Source organism: Coregonus clupeaformis, unplaced genomic scaffold, assembly GCF_020615455.1.
Source record: "Coregonus clupeaformis isolate EN_2021a unplaced genomic scaffold, ASM2061545v1 scaf0301, whole genome shotgun sequence".
In the NCBI taxonomy this organism is placed as follows: Eukaryota; Metazoa; Chordata; class Actinopteri; order Salmoniformes; family Salmonidae; genus Coregonus; species Coregonus clupeaformis.
The window spans coordinates 423,355-442,500 of NW_025533756.1; the positions used below are offsets into that span (position 1 = coordinate 423,355).

General features: G+C 44.5%; 1 protein-coding gene across 1 annotated transcript in view; it reads right to left on the reverse strand.

The window, feature by feature from the left end:
* agbl5 (AGBL carboxypeptidase 5) overlaps positions 1–19,146 on the reverse strand; it is a 59,866-nt gene that overhangs the window by 34,064 nt on the left and 6,656 nt on the right. The window contains 4 exon segments of the mRNA XM_045214728.1: positions 167–302; positions 8,817–8,986; positions 17,537–17,716; positions 17,718–18,123. Coding sequence (XP_045070663.1) covers positions 167–302; positions 8,817–8,986; positions 17,537–17,716; positions 17,718–18,123 — 892 coding nt within the window.

Here is a 19,146-nt window from a genome sequence, read left to right on the forward strand (position 1 = left end):
CTGTGCGTCCGTCTCTGTGCGTCCGTCTCTGTGCGTCCGTCTCTGTGCGTCCGTCTCTGTGCGTCCGTCTCTGTCCGTCCGTCTCTGTGCGTCCGTCTCTGTGCGTCCGTCTCTGTGCGTCCGTCTCTGTGCGTCCGTCTCTGTGCGTGTGCGTGTGCATATGTACCTGTTCGAATATCTCGGGGGTATATTTGGGGGGGAATGCTGGAGGGGGAGGAGGTGTGGCTCGTCCGTTGTCATGGCAGGCAGGAGGGATGGTGTTGACTGTCCTCCCTGTGTTGTAGTTACACTCCAACGTATAGCTGTAATATATAACCATAATATACACTGCTCAAAAAACGTATAGCTGTAATATATAACCATAATATACACTGCTCAAAAAACGTATAGCTGTAATATATAACCATAATATACACTGCTCAAAAAACGTATAGCTGTAATATATAACCATAATATACACTGCTCAAAAAACGTATAGCTGTAATATATAACCATAATATACACTGCTCAAAAAACGTATAGCTGTAATATATAACCATAATATACACTGCTCAAAAAACGTATAGCTGTAATATACAGTGGGGAAAAAAAGTATTTAGTCAGCCACCAATTGTGCAAGTTCCCCCACTTAAAAAGATGAGAGAGGCCTGTAATTTTCATCATAGGTACACGTCAACTATGACAGACAAAATGAGGAAAAAAAATCCAGAACATCACATTGTAGGATTTTTTATGAATTTATTTGCAAATTATGGTGGAAAATAAGTATTTGGTCAATAACAAAAGTTTCTCAATACTTTGTTATATACCCTTTGTTGGCAATGACACAGGTCAAACGTTTCTTGTAAGTCTTCACAAGGTTTTCACACACTGTTGCTGGTATTTTGGCCCATTCCTCCATGCAGATCTCCTCTAGAGCAGTGATGTTTTGGGGCTGTCGCTGGGCAACACAGACATTCAACTCCCTCCAACGATTTTCTATGGGGTTGAGATCTGGAGACTGGCTAGGCCACTCCAGGACCTTGAAATGCTTCTTACGAAGCCACTCCTTCGTTGCCCGGGCGGTGTGTTTGGGATCATTGTCATGCTGAAAGACCCAGCCACATTTCATCTTCAATGCCCTTGCTGATGGAAGGAGGTTTTCACTAAAAATCTCACGATATATGGCCCCATTCATTCTTTCCTTTACACGGATCAGTCGTCCTGGTCCCTTTGCAGAAAAACAGCCCCAAAGCATGATGTTTCCACCCCCATGCTTCACAGTAGGTATGGTATTCTTTGGATGCAACTCAGCATTCTTTGTCCTCCAAACACGACGAGTTGAGTTTTTACCAAAAAGTTATATTTTGGTTTCATCTGACCATATGACATTCTCCCAATCCTCTTCTAGATCATCCAAATGCACTCTAGCAAACTTCAGACAGGCCTGGACATGTACTGGCTTAAGCAGGGGGACACGGCTGGCACTGCAGGATTTGTGTCCCTGGCGGCGTAGTGTGTTACTGATGGTAGGCTTTGTTACTTTGGTCCCAGCTCTCTGCAGGTCATTCACTAGGTCCCCCCGTGTGGTTCTGGGATTTTTGCCCACCGTTCTTGTGATCAATTTCACCCCACGGGGTGAGATCTTGCGTGGAGCCCCAGATCGAGGGAGATTATCAGTGGTCTTGTATGTCTTCCATTTCCTAATAATTGCTCCCACAGTTGATTTCTTCAAACCAAGCTGCTTACCTATTGCAGATTCAGTCTTCCCAGCTAGGTGCAGGTCTACAATTTTGTTTCTGGTGTCCTTTGACAGCTCTTTGGTCTTGGCCATAGTGGAGTTTGGAGTGTGACTGTTTGAGGTTGTGGACAGGTGTCTTTTATACTGATAACAAGTTCAAACAGGTGCCATTAATACAGGTAACGAGTGGAGGACAGAGCAGCCTCTTAAAGAAGAAGTTACAGGTCTGTGAGAGCCAGAAATCTTGCTTGTTTGTAGGTGACCAAATACTTATTTTCCACCATAATTTGCAAATAAATTCATTAAAAATCCTACAATGTGATTTTCTTGATTTTTTTTCTCAATTTGTCTGTCATAGTTGACTTGTACCTATGATGAAAATTACAGGCCTCTCATCTTTTTAAGTGGGAGAACTTGCACAATTGGTGGCTGACTAAATACTTTTTTCCCCCACTGTATAACCATAATATACACTGCTCAAAAAACGTATAGCTGTAATATATAACCATAATATACACTGCTCAAAAAACGTATAGCTGTAATATATAACCATAATATACACTGCTCAAAAAACGTATAGCTGTAATATATAACCATAATATACACTGCTCAAAAAACGTATAGCTGTAATATATAACCATAATATACACTGCTCAAAAAACGTATAGCTGTAATATATAATCATAATATACACTGCTCAAAAAACGTATAGCTGTAATATATAACCATAATATACACTGCTCAAAAAACGTATAGCTGTAATATATAACCATAATATACACTGCTCAAAAAACGTATAGCTGTAATATATAACCATAATATACACTGCTCAAAAAACGTATAGCTGTAATATATAACCATAATATACACTGCTCAAAAAACGTATAGCTGTAATATATAACCATAATATACACTGCTCAAAAAACGTATAGCTGTAATATATAACCATAATATACACTGCTCAAAAAACGTATAGCTGTAATATATAACCATAATATATATACAGTTGAAGTCGGAAGTTTACATACACCTTAGCCAAATACATTTAAACTCAGTTTTTCACAATTCCTGACATTTAATCCAAGTAAAAATTCCCCGTTTTAGGTCAGTTAGGATCACCACTTTATTTTAAGAATGTAAATTGTCAGAATAATAGTAGAGGGAATTATTTATTTCAGCTTTTATTTCTTTCATCACATTCCCAGTGGGTCAGAAGTTTACACACACTCAATTAGTATTTGGTAGCATTGCCTTTAAATTGTTTAACTTGGGTCAAACGTTTTGGGTAGCCTTCCACAAGCGTCCCACAATAAGTTGGGTGAATTTTGGCCCATTTCTCCTGACAGAGCTGGTGTAACTGAGTCAGGTTTGTAGGCCTCCTTGCTCGCACACGCTTTTTCAGTTCTGCCCACAAATGTTCTGTAGGATTGAGGTCAGGGCTTTGTGATGGCCACTCCAATACCTTGACTTTGTTGTCCTTAAGCCATTTTGCCACAACTTTGGAAGTATGCTTGGGGTCATTGTCCATTTGGAAGACCCATTTGCGACCAAGCTTTAACTTCCTGACTGATGTCTTGAGATGTTGCTTCAATATATCCACATAATTTTCCTTCCTCATGATGCCATCTATTTTGTGAAGTGCACCCGTCCCTCCTGCAGCAAAGCTCCCCCACAGCATGATGCTGCCACCCCCGTGCTTCACGGTTGGGATGGTGTTCTTCGGCTTGCAAGCATCCCCCTTATTCCTCCAAACATAACGTTGGTCATTATGGCCAAACAGTTCTATTTTTGTTTCATCAGACCAGAGGACATTTCTCCAAAAAGTACGACCTTTGTCCCCATGTGCAGTTGCAAACCGTAGTCTGGCTTTTTTAATGGCGGTTTTGGAGCAGTGGATGATTTCTTTTGATTTTCCCATGATGGCAAGCAAAGAGGCACTGAGTTTGAAGGTAGGCCTTGAAATACATCCACAGGTACACCTCCAATTGACTCAAATTATGTCAATTAGCCTATCAGAAGCTTCTAAAGCCATGACATTTTCTGGAATTTTCCAAGCTGTTTAAAGGCACAGTCAACTTAGTGTATGTAAACTTCTGACCCACTGGAATTGTGATACAGTGAATTATAAGTGAAATAATCTGTCAGTAAACAATTGTTGGAAAAATTACTTGTGTCATGCACAAAGTAGATGTACTAACCGACTTGCCAAAACTATAGTTTGTTAACAAGACATTTGTGGAGTGGTTGAAAAACGAGTTTTAATGACTCCAACTTAAGTGTATGTAAACTTCAGACTTCAACTGTATATAGTTACACTCCAACGTATAGCTGTAATATATAACCAAAATATATACACTACGTTTAAAAGTTTGGACACAACCACTCATTCAAGGGTTTTTCTTTATTTTTACAATTTTCTACATTGTAGAATAATAGGGAAGACATCAAAACTCTGAAATAACAATCATGTTATTCATGTAGTAACCAAAAAAAGTGTTAAACAAATCAAAATATATTTTATATTTGAGATTCTTCAAATAGACACCCTTTGCCTTGAGGACAGCTTTGCACACTCTTGGCATTCTCTCAACCAGCTTCACCTGGAATGCTTTTCCAACAGTCTTGAAGGAGTTCCCACATATGCTGAGCACTTGTTGGCTGCTTTTCCTTCAACTCATCCCAAACCTTCTTAATTTGGTTGAGGTCAGGGGATTGTGGAGGCCAGGTCATCTGTGTCACAGACACATCAACTGTTCAGAGGAGACTGTGTGAATCAGGCCTTCATGGTCGAATTGCTGCAAAGAAACCACTACTAAAGGACACCAATAAGAAGAAGAGACTTGCTTTGTGAGATGCAGAGTAGGTGAACGGATGATCTCCGCATGTGTGGTTCCCACCGTGAAGCATGGAGGAGGAGGTGTGATGGTGTGCTTTGCTGGTGACACTGTCTGTGATTCATTTAGAATTCAAGGAACACTTAACCAACATGGCTACCACAGCATTCTACAGCGATACGCCATCCCATCTGGTTTGCGCTTAGTGGGACTATCATTTGTTTTTCAACAGGACAATGTCCCAAAACACACCTCTAGGCTGTGTAATGGCTATTTGACAAAGAAATAGAGTGATGGAGAGCTGCATCAGATGACCTGGACTCCACAATCACCCGACCTCAACCCAATTGAGATGTTTTGGGATGAGTTCGACCGAAGAGTGAAGGAAAAGCAGCCAACAAATGCTCAGCATGTGGGAACTCCTTCAAGACCGTAGGAAAAGCATTCCAGGTGACTACCTCATGAGTCTGGTTGAGAGAATGCCAAGAGTGTGCAAAGCTGTCATCAAGGCAAAGGGTGGCTACTTTCAAGAATCTAAAATAAACAAATCAAAATATATTTTATAACACTTTTCTGGTTACTAAATGATTCCATATGTGTTATTTCATAGTTTTGATGTCTTCACGATCATTCTACAATGTAGAAAATAGTACAAATAAAGAAAAACCCTTGAATGAGTAGGTGTGCCAACCTTTTGACTGGTACTGTAGATACACTTAGACTCTCTACATTCTCTCTACATATCTCTAGTTAGACTGTATAAACACAGTTTCACTGCAACATTTTAATTACAGCACCTTGCAAAAGTATTCATCCCCCTTGGCATTTTTTATAATTTGTTGCAGTGCAAACTGTGATTTCAATTTATTTTTATTTGGATTACATAATGGACATACACAAAATAGTCCAAATTGGTGAAGTGAAATGTGTTGTTACCTACCCTTACCACCTGGGGGCGGCCCGTCAGGAAGTCCAGTTTATCCAGTTTAAATAAAGTCCACCTGTGTGCAATCTAAGTGTCACATGATCTCAGTATATATACACCTGTTCTGAAAGGCCCCAGAGTCTGCAACACCACTAAGCAAGGGGCACCACCAAGCAAGCGGCACCATGAAGACCAAGGAGCTCTCCAAACAGGTCAGGGACAAAGTTGTGGAGAAGTACAGATCAGGGTTGGGTTATAAAAAAATATCAGAAACTTTGAACATCCCACGGAGCACCATTAAATCCCTTATTAAAAAAATGGAAAGAATATGGCACAACAACAAACCTGCCAAGAGAGGGCCGCCCACCAAAACTCACGGATCAGGCAATGAGGGCATTAATCAGAGAGGCAACAAAGAGACCAAAGATAACCCTGAAGGAGCTGCAAAGCTCCACATCGGAGATTGGAGTATCTGTCCATAGGACCACTTTAAGCCGTACACTCTACAGAGCTGGGCTTTACGGAAGAGTGGCCAGAAAAAAGCCATTGCTTAAAGAAAAAAATAAGCAAACACGTTTGGTGTTCGCCAAAAGGCATGTGGGAGACTCCCCAAACATATGGAAGAAGGTACTCTGGTCAGATGAGACTAAAATTGAGCCTTTTGGCCATCAAGGAAAACACTATGTCTGGCGCAAACCCAACACCTCTCATCACCCCGAGAACACTAACAGTGAAGCATGGTGGTGGCAGCATCATGCTGTGGGGATGTTTTTCCATCGGCAGGGACTGGGAAACTGGTCAGAATTGAAGGAATGATGGATGGCGCTAAATACAGGGAAATTCTTGAGGGAAACCTGTTTCAGTCTTCCAGAGATTTGAGACTGGGACGGAGGTTCACCTTCCAGCAGGACAATGACCCTAAGCATACTGCTAAAGCAACACTTACTTGAGTGGTTTAAGGGGAAACATTTAAATGTCTTGGAATGGCCTAGTCAAAGCCCAGACCTCAATCCAATTGAGAATCTGTGGTATGACTTAAAGATTTCTGTACACCAGCGGAACCCATCCAACTTGAAGGAGGTGGAGCAGTTTTGCCTTGAAGAATGGGCAAAAATCCCAGTGGCTAGATGTGCCAAGCTTATAGAGACATACCCCAAGATACTTGCCGCTGTAATTGCTGCAAAAGGTGGCTCTACAAAGTTTTGACTTTGGGGGGGTGAATAGTTATGCACGGTCAAGTTTTCAGTTTTTTTGTCTTATTTCTTGTTTGTTTCACACACAAAAATATTTTGCATCTTCAAAGTGGTAGGCATGTTGTGTAAATCAAATGATACAAACCCCCCAAAAATATATTTTAATTCCAGGTTGTAAGGCAACAAAATAGGAAAAATGCCAAGGGGGGCGAATACTTTCGCAAGCCACTGTAACAGGTGTTCCTTTACTTAGATTTGTGTGTATTAGGTTTTTGTTGTGTATCTGTTAGATATTACTGGCTAGATATTACTGCCCTGTCGGAACTAGAAGCACAAGCATTTCGCTACACTCGCAATAACATCTGCTAACCATGTGTATGTGACCAATAAATTAGATTTGATGTGTGTTTTTTGATATACACTGAGTTTACAAAACATTAAGAACACCTTCCTAATGTCCTCAGAGCAGCCTCAATTTGTCAGGGCATAGGCGCTACAATGTGTCGAAAACGTTCCACAGGAATGCTGGCCCATGTTGACTCCAATGCTTCCCACAATTGTGTCATGTTGGCTGGATGTCCTTTGGATGATGGACCATTCTTGACACACACGGAAACTGTTGAGCGTGAAAAACCCAGCAGCGTTGCAGTTCTTGACACACTCAATCCTGTTCGCCTGGCACCTACTACCATACCCCGTTCAAAGGCACTTCAATATTTTGTCTTGCCCATTCACCCTCTGAATGGCACACATACACAATCCATGTCTCAATTGTCTCAAGGCTTAAAAATCCGTCTTTAACCTGTCTCCTCCCCTTCATCTACACTGATTGAAGTGGATTTAACAGGTGACATCAATAAGGGATCATAGCTTTCACCTGGATTCACCTGGTCAGTCTGCCATGGAAAGAGCAGGTGTTCCTAATGTTTTGTACACTCAGCTTATAAGCATAATATATATATATACAGTCATGACCAAAATTGTCACCCTTGATAAACATGAGCATAAAAGACTGTATATATATATATATATGTATTCAAATACTGAGCTATAGTGTAAAAAAAAACTAATTCTCTCTCTCAAAAAGATAGGGGTCAAAGTTATTGCCCGTTTTCAATACTCTAGCACCCTCCCCATGCGAGGATAACGGCACTGAGCCTATTTCTAAAATGTTTGATTGGAGAACACATTAGGAGGGATCTTAAACCATTCCTCCATACAGAATCTTTCCAGATCCTTGATTTCCTTCATCTGCGCATATGGACTGCCCTCTTCAATTCAAACCACAGGTTTTCAATGGGGTTATCGTCTTGCTGGAAGATCCACTAAAGGCCAGGTTTCAGCCTCCTGGCAAAGGCAACCAGGTTTTGGCCTAAAATGTCCTGGTACTGGGTAAAGCTCATGATGCCGTTGACCTTAACAAGGGCCCCTGGACCAGTGGAAGCAAAACAGCCCCATAACATCAAAGCTCCACCACTATAATTTACAGTAGCTTCTGTTCTGCTTATAACATCCAAACCCAGCACTGGTGTGAGTCGCCAAAGACATCTATTTGTCATCTGATCATAGCACCGGCTCCAATCCAATTACCAATGACATTAAGCAAACTCCAGGCATTTACATTTGTTGGATGACACAAACAGCTTTGTGTGTGGTGATATTACCTGTGTAGTAGTCCTATAGCTTTGTGTGTGGTGATATTACCTGTGTAGTAGTCCTATAGCTTTGTGTGCGGTGATATTACCTGTGTAGTAGTCCTATAGCTTTGTGTGTGGTGATATTACCTGTGTAGTAGTCCTATAGCTTTGTGTGTGGTGATATTACCTGTGTAGTAGTCCTATAGCTTTGTGTGCGGTGATATTACCTGTGTAGTAGTCCTATAGCTTTGTGTCCGGTGATATTACCTGTGTAGTAGTCCTATAGCTTTGTGTGCGGTGATATTACCTGTGTAGTAGTCCTATAGCTTTGTGTCCGGTGATATTACCTGTGTAGTAGTCCTATAGCTTTGTGTGCGGTGATATTACCTGTGTAGTAGTCCTATAGCTTTGTGTGCGGTGATATTACCTGTGTAGTAGTCCTATAGCTTTGTGTGCGGTGATATTACCTGTGTAGTAGTCCTATAGCTTTGTGCATGGTGATATTACCTGTGTAGTAGTCCTATAGCTTTGTGCATGGCCACGCGTCCGCTGCCCTCTTTGCTCTGCCCATCTCTCCTGTCGCGGGCGTACATGTTCTTCTCAGAGAAGTTACACCCATGGAAGTCAAAGTGGGCGGAGTTCACAGCTATCAGCTTAGGGTACAACATGTTCTCCACCTACACACACACACACACACACACACACACACACACACACACACACACACACACAAAAACACACACGTCAGCATTAAGGTATCAAACAAGACCATGTAGGGGATTTCCGGGGGCACGAATGACTTAACGCACGTTTCCCGGAGATCCGCCAAGTTGTGTCAAACTTTATTTAAATTTAGTGCACAGTTTAATTTATTGTTTAATTAATTTCGCTTTACTAAGTATTGCTTACATAGTTTCATATCTCGTTGCTCTTCCGAACATTAATAATGGCCGTGAATTTGCTGAATGGAAGATTGCTGAAGTAGGCCGCAGCAAAGCCTTGGATTTTCCTGAACGAGCTACCAACAGGAGAGGCGGGCATTTGTCTGCTTCTGACACAGTTTCGGTTGCCTTGGTCTGCAGAATATCCGAAGCAAGGTTTTTCATCTCTTTTCTCTTCGTAACAGTGAAAGAAGTCATATAATCGCTGTAAACGCGACTTGAAATAAGAAGGGCACATTCAACTGCTGAACTGTCGTCAGCAAGCTAGCACACCCGCTAACTGAGTAAACGGTCGTCAGCAAGCTAGCACACCCGCTAACTGAGTAAACGGTCGTCAGCAAGCTAGCACAACCGCTAACTGAGTAAACGGTCGTCAGCAAGCTAGCACACCCGCTAACTGAGTAAACGGTCGTCAGCAAGCTAGCACACCCGCTAACTGAGTAAACGGTCGTCAGCAAGCTAGCACACCCGCTAACTGAGTAAACGGTCGTCAGCAAGCTAGCACACCCGCTAACTGAGTAAACGGTCGTCAGCAAGCTAGCACACCCGCTAACTGAGTAAACGGTCGTCAGCAAGCTAGCACACCCGCTAACTGAGTAAACGGTCATATGTCTGTTATTTAAAACCTCAGTCTAGTCTACAACTTGACTTCTATTGCTGAGCTTCATTTCCTAAACATAATCTGACGCTTCACTGTTCCACAAATCCCTGAAATGGAGACACTCACTCTAAAAGGTAAATCCAAGATGGCGTAGCAGTGCGGTCGCTTTATTTCATCGTCCTGTGTAAATATCCCGTTTCTTTTTTTTTTTTTTGTCTATATCTCTTAATTTTTACTTCTCATTCTTTAACTAAATATACTTTCCTGCAACCCGCCTCACCCAACGTGGAAAGGATTCTATTATTTCTTTATAACTTTCATCAAGAACCGTAAGCTGATACTAGCTAGTGTAGCCGCAACTAAATGGCTACCTGTTATTAGTCACCGTTAGCGTCTTCACCACTCTCCGTGGCCTACACTATCCACCAGCCAGCTCTAGCTCTAGCCTGGACAATTCGTCGGCCAGTCTGCACAGCGTGCTATCGACCCAGCGTGCTATCGACCCAGAGCTTATTGGACTTCCTGCCGGAATCACTGGACCCTAGCGCCGGATCATCACAACCAGCTAGCTAGCTGCAACCTGTTGTGGCTGATTTACCATTGCCCTATAGCAAGCACCAGTTAGCCCTGAGCTAGCCTCAGGCCCATCTCCTGGCTATCTACCTCTCTGTCAACCGGACGCGACCTCCTAGTGTTAACACTGAGCCCCGCCGATCCAACACGACTGGTTTGCCGACGAAATAGTCTGATGTGGTTTCATCAGGCTTCCAGTTGCGACGACCACGAAGATCCATCTGCCAGCCCCAGCCCGCTAGCACACGCAAACTACAACTGTGCTCCCTGCTAGCTGTGCTGAAGCACCAATTTGAACTGCTCTCGGACTCACATATTGCTGTTCACTGGACCTTATGATCACTCAGCTGCACAGCTGATGCCTGCTGGACTGTTCCTTTACACGGTACCCTGTCCTGTTTATTCTGTTTAGTCTTAGCCCAAACGTTATCGCTATTTCCAGTTGTTGTCTTAGCTCTCTCTAATAACACCTGTGACTGCTTTATGCCTCTCTCCCATGTCAATTATGCCTTGCCTATTGCTGTTTGGGTTAGTTCTTATTATACAATTTCATTGTAGAACCCCTAGTCCCTCTCAAACTGCCTCATATAGTTCCTTTGTTCCACCCCCTATACACGCCGAGACCGGCTCAATCGGTGCCTCCAATGACGCTATCTCTTTCATTGTTACCCAACGCTTAGGGTTACCTGAACTGTACTCATATCCTTCCATATCCTTTTCTGTACATAATGCCCTGAATCTTTTCTACAACGCCCGGAGAACTGCCCCCTTTATTCTATGTACCCAACGCACTAGAAGACCAGTTCTTAAAGCCTTTAGTCGTATCCTTATTCTAGTCCTCCTCTGTTCCTCTGGTGATGTAGAGGCTAACCCAGGCCCTGCAGCCCCCAGTATCACTCCTACTCCCCAGGAGCTATCATTTGTTGACTTCTGTAACCGTAAAAGTCTTGGTTTTCTGCACATAAATATCAGAAGCCTCCTTCCTAAGTTTGAGTTATTCACTGCGCTAGCACACTCCGCCAACCCTGATGTTCTAGCAGTGTCTGAATCCTGGCTTAGGAAGGCCACCAAAAATTCAGAAATTTCCATCCCCAACTATAACATTTTCCGTCTAGATAGAACTGCCAAAGGGGGTGGAGTTGCAATCTACTGTAGAGATAGCCTGCAGAGCTCTATCATACTATCCAGGTCTGTGCCCAAACAGTTTGAGCTTCTACTTCTAAAAATCCACCTTTCCAGAAATAAATCTCTCACTGTTGCCGCTTGCTACAGACCCCCTCAGCCCCCCAGCTGTGCCCTGGACACCATATGTGAATTGATTGCCCCCCATCTATCCTCAGAGTTCGTACTGCTTGGTGACCTAAATTGGGATATGCTTAACACCCCGGCCATCCTACAATCTAAACTAGATGCCCTCAATCTCACACAAATTATCAAGGAACCTACCAGGTACAACCCTAAATCCGTTAACATGGGCACCCTCACAGATATCATCCTGACTAACTTACCCTCTAAATACACCTCCGCTGTCTTCAACCAGGATCTCAGCGATCACTGCCTTATTGCCTGTGTCCGTAACGGGTCCGCGGTCAAACGACCACCCCTCATCACTGTCAAACGCTCCCAAAAACACTTCAGCGAGCAGGCCTTCCTAATTGACCTGGCCCAGGTATCCTGGATGGATATAGATCTCATTCCGTCAGTAGAGGATGCCTGGTTGTTCTTTAAAAGTAATTTCCTCTCAATCTTAAATAGACATGCCCCATTCAAAAATACAGAACTAAGAACAGATATAGCCCCTGGTTCTCCTCAGACTTGACTGCCCTTGACCAGCACAAAAACATCCTGTGGCGTACTGCATTAGCATCAAATAGCCCCCGCGATATGCAACTTTTCAGGGAAGTTAGGAACCAATATACACAAGCAGTTAGGAAAGCAAAGGCTAACTTTTTTCAAACAGAAATTTGCATCCTGTAGCACTAACTCCAAAAAGTTTTGGGACACTGTAAAGTCCATGGAAAATAAGAGCACTTCCTCCCAGCTGCCCACTGCACTGAGGCTAGGAAACACTATCACCACCGATAAATCTACAATAATCGAGAATTTCAACAAGCATTTTGCTACGGCTGGCCATGCTTTCCACCTGGCTACCACTACCCCGGCCACCAGCTCTGCAACTTGCCCATGCCCCCCCCCCCTTCTCCTTCACACAAATCCAGACAGCTGATGTTCTGAAAGAGCTGCAAAATCTGGACCCCTACAAATCATCTGGGCTAGACAATCTGGACCCTTTCTTTCTAAAACTAGCCGCGAAATTGTCGCAACCCCTATTACTAGCCTGTTCAACCTCTCTTTCGTAACGTCTGAGATCCCCAGAGATTGGAAAGCTGCCGCGGTCATCCCCCTCTTCAAAGGGGGTGACACTCTAGATCCAAACTGTTACAGACACATATCCATCCTGCCCTGCCTTTCAAAAGTTTTTGAAAGCCAAGTCAACAAACAGATCACCGACCATTTAGAATCCCACCGTACCTTCTCCGATATGCAATCCGGTTTCCGAGCTGGTCATGGGTGCACTTCAGCCACGCTCAAGGTCCTAAACGATATTATAACCGCGATCGATAATAGACAGTACTGTGCAGCCGTTTTCATTGACCTGGCCAAGGCTTTCGACTCTGTCAACCACCGCATTCTTATTGGCAGACTAAATAGCCTTGGTTTCTCAAATGACTGCCTCTCCTGGTTCACCAACTACTTCTTAGATAGAGTTCAATGTGTCAAATCGGAGGGCCTGTTGTCTGGACCTATGGCAGTCTCTATGGGGGTGCCACAGGGTTCAATTCTTGGGCCGACTCTTTTCTCTGTGTATATCAATGACGTCGCTCTTGCTGCTGGTGACTCTCAGATCCACCTCTACGCAGACGACACCATTTTGTATACATCTGGCCCTTCATTGGACACTGTGTTAACAAACCTCCAAACGAGCTTCAATGCCATACAACAATCCTTCAGTAGCCTCCAACTGCTCTTAAACACTAGCAAAACTAAATGCATGCTTTTCAATCGAACGCTGCTTGCACCCGCCCACCCGACTAGAATCACTACACTCGACGGGTCTGACCTAGAGTATGTGGACAACTACAAATATCTAGGTGTCTGGTTAGACTGTAAACTCTCCTTCCAGACTCACATTAAGAATCTCCAATCCAAAGTTAAATCTAGAATCGGTTTCCTATTTCGCAACAAAGCCTCCTTCACTCATGCTGCCAAACATGCCCTCGTAAAACTGACTATCCTACCGATCCTTGACTTCGGCGATGTCATTTACAAAATAGCCTCCAACACTCTACTCAGCAAATTGGATGTAGTCTATCACAGTGCCATCCGTTTTGTCTCCAAAGCCCCATATAATACCCACCACTGTGACCTGTACGCTCTTGTTGGCTGGTCCTCACTACATATTCGTCGCCAAACCCACTGGCTCCAGGTCATCTATAAATCACTGCTAGGCAAATCCCCGCCTTATCTTAGCTCATTGGTCACCATAGCAACACCCACCCGTAGTATGCGCTCCAGCAGGTATATCTCACTGGTCATCCCCAAAGCCAACACCTTCTTTGGCCGCAATTCCTTCCAGTTCTCTGCTGCCAATGACTGGAACAAATTGCAAAAATCTCTGAAGCTGGAGACACTTATCTCCCTCACTAATTTTAAGCATCAGTTGTCAGAGCACCTTACCGATCACTGCACCTGTACACAGCCCATCTGAAATTAGCCCGCCCAACTACCTCATCCCTATATTGTTATTTATTTTGCTCATTTGTACCCCAGTATCTCTATTTGCACATCATCTCTTGCACATCTATCATTCCAGTGTTAATACTAATTGTAATTATTTTGCACTATAGCCTATTTTATTGCCTTACCTCCATAACTTGCTAAATTTGCACACACTGTATATATATATATGTATTTCTGTTGTATTTTTTTTTTGGCTTTGTTTTGTTTTACCCCATATGTAACTCTGTGTTGTTGTTTTTATCGCACTGCTTTGCTTTATCTTGGCCAGGTCGCAGTTGTAAATGAGAACTTGTTCTCAACTGGTTTACCTGGTTAAATAAAGGTTAAATAAAAAAAATAAAAAAAGAGACCCTCCCAAAGGAGGCCCCAAGCCCCAGGCTTGCCTGGGCGAGCAACCCCGGCAAGCAACTTGTCAGGGCGGGAGGAGGACAGCGATTGCCAGGACGCTGCCCTTAGTTTGAGGAAGTTCACAGAAGCTTTGGATGGCCTTAAAAGAGACATATACAGTGGGGGAAAAAAGTATTTAGTCAGCCACCAATTGTGCAAGTTCTCCCACTTAAAAAGATGAGAGAGGCCTGTAATTTTCATCATAGGTACACGTCAACTATGACAGACAAATTGAGAATTTTTTTTCCAGAAAATCACATTGTAGGATTTTTTATGAATTTATTTGCAAATTATGGTGGAAAATAAGTATTTGGTCACCTACAAACAAGCTAGATATCTGGCTCTCACAGACCTGTAACTTCTTCTTTAAGAGGCTCCTCTGTCCTCCACTCGTTACCTGTATTAATGGCACCTGTTTGAACTTGTTATCAGTATAAAAGACACCTGTCCTCAAACAGTCACACTCCAAACTCCACTATGGCCAAGACCAAAGAGCTGTCAAAGGACACCATAAACAAAATTGTAGACCTGCACCAGGCTGGGAAGACTGAATCTGCAATAGGTAAGCAGCTTGGTTTGAAGAAATCAACTGTGGGAGCAATTATTAGGAAATGGAAGACATACAAGACCACTGATAATCTCCCTCGATCTGGGGCTCCACGCAAGATCTCACCCCGTGGGGTCAAAATGATCACAAGAACGGTGAGCAAAAATCCCAGAACCACACGGGGGGACCTAGTGAATGACCTGCAGAGAGCTGGGACCAAAGTAACAAAGCCTACCATCAGTAACACACTACGCCGCCAGGGACTCAAATCCTGCAGTGCCAGACGTGTCCCCCTGCTTAAGCCAGTACATGTCCAGGCCCGTCTGAAGTTTGCTAGAGTGCATTTGGATGATCCAGAAGAGGATTGGGAGAATGTCATATGGTCAGATGAAACCAAAATAGAACGTTTTGGTAAAAACTCAACTCGTCGTGTTTGGAGGACAAAGAATGCTGAGTTGCATCCAAAGAACACCATACCTACTGTGAAGCATGGGGGTGGAAACATCATGCTTTGGGGCTGAATGGGGCCATGTATCGTGAGATTTTGAGTGAAAACCTCCTTCCATCAGCAAGGGCATTGAAGATGAAACGTGGCTGGGTCTGGGATCATGACAATGATCCCAAACACACCGCCCGGGCAACGAAGGAGTGGCTTCGTAAGAAGCATTTCAAGGTCCTGGAGTGGCCTAGCCAGTCTCCAGATCTCAACCCCATAGAAAATCTTTGGAGGGAGTTGAAAGTCCGTGTTGCCCAGCGACAGCCCCAAAACATCACTGCTCTAGAGGAGATCTGCATGGAGGAATGGGCCAAAATACCAGCAACAGTGTGTGAAAACCTTGTGAAGACTTACAGAAAACGTTTGACCTGTGTCATTGCCAACAAAGGGTATATAACAAAGTATTGAGAAACTTTTGTTATTGACCAAATACTTATTTTCCACCATAATTTGCAAATAAATTCATTAAAAATCCTACAATGTGATTTTCTGGAGAAAAAAATCTCATTTTGTCTGTCATAGTTGACGTGTACCTATGATGAAAATTACAGGCCTCGCTCATCTTTTTAAGTGGGAGAACTTGCACAATTGGTGGCTGACTAAATACTTTTTTTCCCCCCACTGTAGGTCTGTAACAGTTTGGATCTAGAGTGTCACCCCCTTTGAAGAGGGGGATGACCGCGGCAGCTTTCCAATCTCTGGGGATCTCAGACGATACGAAAGAGAGGTTGAACAGGCTAGTAATAGGAGTTACATTGTAGTCATTTAGCAGACGCTCTTATCCTGAGCGACTTACAGTTAGTGAGAGCATTTTTTTATTTATTTTTATACTGGCCCCCCGTGGGAATCGAACCCACAACCCTGGCGTTGCAAACGCCATGCTCTATCAACTGAGCTACATCCCTGCCGGCCATTCCCTCCCCTACCCTGGATGACGCTGGGCCAATTGTGCGCCGCCCATGAGTCTCCCGGTCGCGGCCGGCTGCGACAGAGCCTGGATTCGAACCAGGATCTCTAGTGGCACAGTTAGCACTGCGATGCAGTGCCTTAGACCACTGCGCCACTCAGGAGTAAATGACTAACATGTAAATGTAGAGACACTCTAAAGTAAACTGTCTAGCCAAGCTTTGTATTTAATAGAGCGTTTAATATTAACCAGTCTTATTATTATAATTGTTCTATTGCTTTTTAAGACTGGCCATGTTTTGGCTTTTGGGGGCACTTTGTTGTTTCTAATGTTTGTTTTGTTATGAAAGTATTACTTAAGTATTTTATATTTTCGAATGATTCATTCCTACCTCATTCAAAAAGCATGTTCCCATGCTATATCGAATGTATAAAATCACATGTGCAATGTACTGTATTTTAAGCATTGTTTACAGTAACTGTGAAAAAAATACCAATAAAAAGAGTTGCAAAAAACAAGACCATGTAAGCCCACTGAGCTGAAGCCTAGAGAGTCCTTGGAGCTAACAGGAGTCTTCAAATTTCAGACACAGTTTCACAGCAAACTACCCCTGCAACAATTCAACCAACCAACTTCCCTCCCTCCCCCTCTCTCTCTCAAACTTCCCCCGCAACAATTTGACATTCTCTCTCTCACAACAATTTTACATTCTGTTTCTCCCTGCCTCTCTCCCTCCCTCTCCAAGTCTCCCGCTCTCTCTCTCCCTCCAAGTCTCCCTCTCCAAGTCTCCCCCTCTCTCTCCCCAAGTCTCTCTCTCTCTCCCCAAGTCTCCCCTCTCTCCCAAGTCTCTCTCTCCAAGTCTTCCCCAAGTCTCTCTCTCTCTCCCCAAGTCTCCCTCTCCAAGTCTCCATTTGCCCCTCCCCAGCTCTCTCCCCAAGTCTCCCTCTCCCTCCCTCCCTCCCTCTCTCTCTCACCTGCTGGTTTTCGTCTGATAGGCTGTTGCCGTACATGAAGCAGCCGCGTTTGGAAGCGTGGCCATGCAGGTCCACGTAATAGGCCACTCCCCCCTCCTGCGCAGGGATTGGTTCCCCGGCTGTGACTACCAGCTCCAGAGGTACTGATGTCGGGTGTGGACTCTGAGACGCTCTGCGAATCATTCTCATCTTCACAGCGCCTTCCATCCCCCTGCCCCTCCCTCTTCCCGGTCTCCGTGGTTACCCAGGTGTTCTCCTCCATAACCATGGCGATCTCTGAGGGGGCGGGGTTAGAGTCTTTATCAGCGTTCCGTTGGTTGAGGCTGAGTTCCAGAGGGGTGAGGGGTGGGGCAGGGCTCTGATAGTTGGGTTTGGTGCTGAGGGGAGGGGCTTGAGGTGGGATGTAGGTGTGTGTGTTAGAGTGTGTGTTGTGGTGTGTGTTGCTGTGCGTGTTGGAGTGTGTGTGTGTGGTGCGGTTGTGTGTGTGGTGGTAGAGCAGCAGTGTTTTAGCAGCGTAGATGGAGGGGTGGAGATCAGGACTAGGGCTCAGATACTGTCTGTTCAGATTCACCCCTCTAGAGTCAGTCCTGGGGAGGGAGGGAGGGATTAAGAGAGGGAGACAGTGAGAGAGGGAGACAGTTAGAGAGGGAGACAGTGAGAGAGGGAGACAGTTAGAGAGGGAGACAGACAGTGAGAGAGGGAGACAGTGAGAGAGAGAGACAGTGAGAGAGGGAGACAGACAGTGAGAGAGGGAGACAGGGAGACAGGGAGACAGACAGTGAGAGAGAGGGAGACAGGGAGACAGTGAGAGAGGGAGACAGGGAGACAGTGAGAGAGGGAGACAGGGAGACAGTGAGAGAGGGAGACAGGGAGACCGTGAGAGAGGGAGACTGTGAGAGAGGGAGACAGTGAGAGAGGGAGAACAGTGAGAGAGGGAGACAGTGAGAAAGGGACGACAGTGAGAGAGGGAGACAGTGAGAGAGGGAGACAGTGAGAGAGGGACACAGTGAGAAAGGGACACAGTGAGAGACGGAGACAGTGAGACAGTGAGAGAGGGAGACAGTGAGAGAGGGAGAGAGGGAGAAAGTGAGACAGTGAGAACGGGACACAGTGAGAAAGGGACAGTGAGAAAGGGACACAGTGAGAGACGGAGACAGTGAGAGACGGAGACAGTGAGAGACGGAGACAGTGAGAACGGGACACAGTGAGAAAGGGAGCCAGTGAGACAGTGAGTGAGGGAGACAGTGAGACAGTGAGAGAGGGAGACAGTTCGACAGTGAGAGAGGGAGACAGACCGACAGTGAGAGAGGGAGACAGTTCGACAGTGAGAGAGGGAGACAGTTCGACAGTGAGAGAGGGAGACAGTTCGACAGTGAGAGAGGGAGACAGTTCGACAGTGAGAGAAGGAGACAGTGAGATGGAGACAGTGAGACAGTTAGATAGTGAGAGAGGGAGACAGTGAGAGTGTGAAAGGGACACAGTGAGAGAGGGAGGCAGTGAGACAGTGAGAGAGGGAGACAGTGAGAGAGGGAGACAGTAACAGTGGGAGAGAGTGACAGTGAGAGAGGGAGACAGTGAGAGAGGGAGACAGTGAGAGAGGGAGACCGTGA